This window comes from Triticum dicoccoides, chromosome 2A, assembly GCF_002162155.2.
Source record: "Triticum dicoccoides isolate Atlit2015 ecotype Zavitan chromosome 2A, WEW_v2.0, whole genome shotgun sequence".
NCBI lineage: Eukaryota > Viridiplantae > Streptophyta > Magnoliopsida > Poales > Poaceae > Triticum > Triticum dicoccoides.
The window spans coordinates 503,868,914-503,875,371 of record NC_041382.1 but is presented as its reverse complement, the minus strand read 5'-3'; the positions used below and the strand labels follow the sequence as shown (position 1 = coordinate 503,875,371).

The 6,458-nt window shown below is 54.1% G+C and overlaps 1 protein-coding gene across 1 annotated transcript; it reads right to left on the bottom strand.

Annotated features, from left to right (window-relative positions):
- Positions 1 to 685: 685 nt before the first annotated feature.
- Positions 686 to 2,351, bottom strand: LOC119355039 (probable BOI-related E3 ubiquitin-protein ligase 3). Its single transcript, XM_037621820.1, has 2 exons — positions 1,773 to 2,351; positions 686 to 1,651 (listed from the first exon to the last, which is right to left on the bottom strand). Exons 1-2 carry the CDS (start codon positions 2,214 to 2,216, stop codon positions 1,124 to 1,126), a joined length of 972 nt encoding a protein of 323 aa, XP_037477717.1. The 5' UTR covers positions 2,217 to 2,351; the 3' UTR covers positions 686 to 1,123.
- Between the last annotated feature and the right edge of the window lie 4,107 nt (positions 2,352 to 6,458).

Genomic DNA, 6,458 nt, shown 5'->3' with positions numbered 1-6,458 from the left:
ACTGTCAGACATATAACACTCGCGAGATCTAGTTGGGTAGCATTTTTGGGCCCTCTTGGGTCCGGGCGGAGGCTGTCCACCCGGCCGTTAGGGGGAGTGAGTGTTCCAATTATAGATGCCCTAACCAAACACAAAAAAATGACTATCTTTGATTTTTTTAGCATCAGTACAGACACAAGCACTCATATACACGTGCATACACTCACCCCTATAAACGCACACACGCACACTCTTCCCTGATGAGCATCTTCGAGAGACTGAGCCGCCATATCATCTTGAGATTTACGAAGTCACCGTAGGCGCCTCATCGTCGATGGGAACGTCTCCTCCCACTGAAAGCGTATCGCCGGAAATCCTGAAATAAATTCAGGAATAATGCGAGCACCAGGATTTGAACCCTGATGGGTTGAGGATACCACTGTCCACCTAACCAACTCATCCACAGATTGATTCGCAATCTTTGATTCCTTGATTGGAGGTGCCCGCAACAACAGAAAACTATGCCATGAACAAAGGGAAAGATAAAAAAGAAAACATTCTAGGAGAGCATCGGAAATCTTCTTTTTTCATGTCAAATTATGTTGTGGCGAGGATGACGAGCAAGCATGGCATAATCCTAGCAAAGAATAGAACAGGCCGAATTTGTCCTTGCTTACTAAAGAAAATCGTTATCCTCGACAACATAAATCATTATGAAAAACGTTCGATTTGCCATGTTGTGCCAGCAAACGTTCGCATGTTATCGAAATCCTAAACAAAATACATTCTAACCCTACTTGGAAGACGAAAACGCTAAAATCAAACTAGGCGCTCTATTTGAAATTGCATTCAGTTCCTGCCATCCTTGTCCGAAATAACAAACCCACAACAGTTTGTTTTTCTGGCTAATTCAGGCGGCTCCTGAAAGTAATATGCTCTACAAAACTACAGGAACCACTTGTACATTTAGACGCGGGTCTCTTTAGAGAGCTGAGATTCCACATGACCTGCCGCCAAATTCTTGAAGCACCGCGACTTCTTCGGCAAACTGAACCCACTGTAGCTTGATAACATGTGCAAGTTGATCAAGCCTGCTGAGTTTCCTATCGCAAACCGTTTCGGAGGAGGCCACTGGTTCCTTGAATCACGAGAGCAGGACATGGAGCGACGCGTTCTTGGTGGTCGCGCACAGCGGGCAGGTGTCCACGGCGGCGTCGCACGCGCTGCAGAGGCACAGGTGCCTGCACGGCAGCAGCAACACGCACGACTCGCCCTCGCCGCAAGCCCTGCACGCCGCCGCCGACGCCTTGGATGCCGCAGCGTCGTCGCCGGCGGGGGTCTCGAAACAGCAGGACCGCGCGTCCTCGGCGTCGCCGTCTCCATCCGCTCCGGTGGCGGCGACGGCAGCGCAAGGGGACTGCAGGAGCTGGTCGAGTGTAGCTTGGAGGCCCGCAGCGACTGCCTCGTGGCTCTTGGCGACGCGTATCCACGCCTGGCCCTCGGCGCAAATCTGGGTGAGCCTCTCTGACAGCTTGGCGTTGCGGCAGCGCGCCAGCTCCAGCGCGGCCTCCGCGGCACGCAGCCGCCTCGCCGCAGCACGCTCCGCCGCCGATACCAGCGCCCTGACGTGCTGCTGCCGCGCCTCCTCCAGCCCGGCGCGCATGCGGTCGGTCTGCAGAACGTCGATCAGAATCACCACGAATCAATACACCGCGCAATCAAACCCAAGAACTCGTGTCCATCCAATCACCAAGATAGAAAGAGAAACGGTGCATGAAGAAGATGGTACGTACCTCGAGTCGTAGGACTGCATCGATCTCCATGCCCTGACGGTACAGCTGCGAGAGCAGGTCCTGCGGCGGGCCGGCGGCATTGATCATTCTCCCACTGGTGGACGCCGTGCCGGAGCCCACCGCCCTGGTCAGCACATCACCGACGGGCACAAGCCCCTGCCCGCGCTGATTCTCCAAGTACGAAGGCGCCTCCGGGACGACGCGCGCCCGCTTCCTCTGCGCAAAACCGTGGCTGCGGGTGGTGTTGTCGTGCCAAGTGGGATCGACGCGCGGAATGTCGCCGAACACCGTGTTCCCAGCACCCTCCAGTTCCGGCCCGCGCTTGAGGTTCTCGGGAAAGAAGAGGGAGCCGCCCGTCATCTCGTCCTCCAGAGCACCGACGCTGTTGTAGGCGTGGAGGTCGTGGGGGAAGGCGTGGGAGAGGTGTTGCGCCTGCACGGCCATGGCCAAGTACTACGGCGTGCTAGCTTTCGGGTTTGGCGAAGGAAGAGAGAGGAGAGGGAAACGGATGAGGAGACGGTCGTGGGCGTGGAGGCCTATGCGGAGTGAGGGAGGGAGGTTTTATACGCGTCCGCGTTTGCGGTTGGGGAAGAAGCCATGACTTGAAGCGGCACTCTGGTGGGAGGACACGTGACGCCACTGCACGTTGGGCAACTGACCGGCGAAATAATGGGTCGACGATCCCATCCATGCAGGGCCGTGCCAAAGAGAGATCAATCTGCATCTACAGCAGCTAAAGATGCGGTAATTTGCGGTCAAAAGTCCGCTACGAAGAGCTTGGTAGCGGCGACCAAACGACGAAACAGATTGCGTGATGTGATCCCAACGTACGTACGGCTAGCGCTAAAGAAAAAGGGAAGATGGGAACGGAGACGCGCGGATCAAAGCCCTTGGGCCGGGTAACAGCTGAATTCAATAAATGGGGGCAGGTTTGCGGTGGCATCACGTTCGGCTCCACATCTTGTGAAAACGCCAAGCGAGTGATCAAGAATTCAAGGCGCGCCCTGCAGACCCGGATCTAGATAGCAGCCTGGTCCTGCTCCTGCTCCTGTCCTGCTGGTCACGGAAAGAGCGCACAGTAGTGGCCGCCCTCGTGTAGCTCTGACGGAGCACTGCCCTCCCTCTCCCTGATTGATCTGGGCAGCTGGGTCCAAGCGACGGGCACGTAGACTAGCACATGCCATGCAGACAAAGAGCTTATTTGGCGCGCGCGCGCACACGCACACGCACATCACCAAACCAACCAGCTCATCGAGCGGCGTCGGCAGCCACGATGATCCACAGTACCGGGCACGGGCAGGGGCAGGGGCAGCTGCGTTCCTCTTCCTCGTGGCGGCCATGAAAGGTGGAAGTAACAGTCGCCCGCTCCGTAAAGGCGCCGCACCGACCGACCATTCTGCGGGGCGCACCTGCATGCACGGCGCCTCCGGTACTGGCACGGAGCACCACCAACCATCCATCCATCCATCTATAACGCATGATCGCGCGTCACACGCCTGGCACCACGCGTGACGTGTGGGCCAGTCACGCAACCCACCACGCACTGTTGGGAATCACGCAGACGATGCTGCCACGTACCACGGTACACTGCGACCCGGTGACGATGATTATGAGGCGATAAGCGTCTACATCCGGACTCAGCAAATCCGGGCCTTCAAACACCCGCGGACACTGAACGAACACTCTTTGAATCGTGTCGTCCACATTCGTATTTCTTATACTCATATCCAAATCCCTATATTCATACTATATCACGCAAAGACGATGAAACTACGTAGATCAGCTGATCGGACATAGAAATAACACAATAGTTCACCAAAAAATCTATCAAAGTTTACATAAACAATGGACAACTTTATACTACGTTCAAAACTTGAAATTAAAATTAACTTCACCACTTCCGGGCCGGCCCTTTCCCCTTCTGATCGCCGACGTAGTTGTACCCGTCGGCGGCTCGTGGAGGATCGTTCGATTCGTCGGAGGAGGAGTCGACGATGACGAGGCCCTTGAGGCGCCGAACGGCCCGGTCCTCTTGGCGCCTAAGCTTGGCCAGCCGAGCCGCCTCCGTCGCCTCTCCAACGCTTCCCGCTCGAACTGCTCGATGGCAAGTCAAAGAGTCTTCGTGTCATTCCGTCGGAGCTGTCGAGCGTTCGTCTCCGTTATCGTAAGCAACCGGCAGTAGAACCATGCGAGGAGGCGCTCGTCCTCATCGGGCTTCGCCGGTAACCCACGCCGGCGACGAACAGAGCTCTCCACAGCCTCCCTCTTCCTTGCCCGATGCCTCTCGTGACGGGTGGCGCGTGCCTCTGACTCCGACGTGTGCGGCACAAGCACCCACTGCAAAACCAATGAGGGGGAGCAGCAGCAGCCAACAGAACGGGCGCAAGCACCCACCGCTACCCACGAGGGGGAGCGGCAGCCGCCGGGCGAGGGGACGGCGTGAGAGCAGCAACCGGTGGGCGCGAGGGGACGGCGTAGGGGGAGGGGGCGTGGATTGCGCTGGCCGCATGTCGGAGCTCCAGGCCACCCATATCCACCCCATATCGCGGGTGTCAGTCAGTTCAGGCGTTTGAGGCCCGTTTGAGACGTCCGTCTGGATAAAAGAACATGACCAAGCAATAACTGATTAACCCATCCAGACGTATAAAATGGATTTGAGAGGTTCGACTGTAGATGCTCTAACGTACTAATACACTGCACGACTCTACGGCTGTGCGCGCTATACGTACTGGGTACTACACTGCACGACCCTACACGGACTGTGCGCGCTATACGTACTGGGTACTACTACTGCGTAGGAGTACTGCGCACATCGACATCCAGATCTCCCGTACGTCCCCGTGCATGCACACCTAGCCAGTTTATCAGGTCTACTGTACTATGCATTGCATGTGCATGCATGCCACCCCAAAGTCCTGCGGTTCAGCGGCTACTAGTGTAGCGTCTCTAGCTGGCGAACGGAACAATGCAAACTCTGTAGCACTAGCACTGGTAGTTCGTATGTGTGCACAGTCGGGCTGACACGTCCATTTAATAGTCCTGCTCCCTTTCCGGGTGCGGTCCGGTGCGCTGGTCAGAAAGCATGGGCTCGCGCGTCGCCGACGGCTCCCGCGAGTCCCTCTATAGTCGTAGTCTATGGTGAAAAATCACAAAACTGGCCCTTTGGCCAAAATTCAGCACAAAATAAATCCTTTTTAAAAATATTTAACAAAATGACCCTTTTCTCATGGCGCCCGCACCTGGGGCACCACGCTAGACATCATAACGCCCCGGTCAAGGGTGCCATTGCCGCGGCGCTGACCAGCCACGTCGGCACGCCTGGGCCCATCTGTGGTTGCATGACGCCCAGGGGTGGGGGCGCTATGGGCGGAACCATGACGCCCGGGGTCGGGGCGCCATGCCCCTTCGAAAATATCCCCTTTTGTCGGGATTCCCTACAGAGCGAGACAGAGGGTTCTGTCGCTGTTCTTCCTCTCATTGCCCAGCCCGCCGCCCCTCTCTCCCCTCCTCCAAATCCGCGGTCAAGAAGGACAGATCGAAGGGGAAAACCGGTGGATCTTCTTCCCCTCCTAATCCTCTAGGTAATCCCCCAACTTTCTCCTCTTTTTATTGGTTAATTTTGTTGCATTGACCCCATGTGTAGAAACCCTAGTTCATCCCCTTTTTTCAAAATTTGTTGATATTTGCATTTGTATTAGAAATGTATGGGTAGGGATATGTATAGTATGATTAGTATTTGGTACTTATAGTTGGTTTTTTTAGTTTTTATGTATTTGGTAGCAAATTTGACATAGAGAATAGAAGGTTGTGTGCACATGTGTGTGTGCATATTCACTTGTATGGATGATTTGGCTTAGGTACAGATTTGTAGTTGTATGTATCCATTTGTTGTATGGATATGGATATTTGCAGCTGTATGTATGTTTATATTTCCATTATTCTGGATATTTAGAAATGAAAAGGAGGCTTACGATGTACATTGTAATTTTGTAGGATGGCTTCTCTGGTCCATCCATCGTACGATCTACTTCATCGTGCACGGTTCATGGCAGATGAAAGAAGGGTTTTTGACCAGCTTCACTTGAGGTCTGGTGTAGTTCATGAGAAGATGGAATATGACGAGCGATACACGGAGTATATACGGAAGACTGGGCTTCTCCCATTTGTCTCACTCGTGTCTCGTTCGATGTCGAAGATGAATCCTTGTGCGATCACGGCACTAGTTGACCGATGGCGCCCTGAGACACATACTTTCCACTACATTGCTGGAGAGATGACGGTGACTTTGCAGGATGTTACAATGATCACTGGACTTCCTATCAAAGGAGAGCCTATTTGTTTTAGCACAGATTCAGAGGGATGGCGTGAGACTATGGTGGGACTCATTGGGAAGGAGCCGGGGTGCAAGGGAAGTCCGCCGGTGCAAGTTATCATTGGATTGCTGAGAACTTTAGTAAGTGCCCGGATGATGTTGATGATGAAACGGCGCAACAGTATTGCAGGGCATACTTGTGGTATGTAGTCAGCCGGACTCTTTTCTCGGATGGCACGGGCGTGAATGCTTCCTTTATGTGGTTAAAGTTGTTTGCTGGGTGGGAACATGGACTGAGTTGGGGTACGGCGGCACTAGCTTATTTGTATCGGCAGGTAACTAGTTTTACATAGTATCTTAACAATGTAGATATT

What these genes read in the sequence shown, in the direction of transcription:
- LOC119355039 (XM_037621820.1), bottom strand. Translation starts at nt 2,216, where the DNA reads ATGGCCGTGCAGGCGCAACACCTCTCCCACGCCTTCCCCCACGACCTC. An exon ending in ATGCAGTCCTACGACTCGAG is followed by an intron (nt 1,652 to 1,772) that starts GTACGTACCATC and finishes GACGTTCTGCAG; the next exon opens with ACCGACCGCATGCGCGCCGG.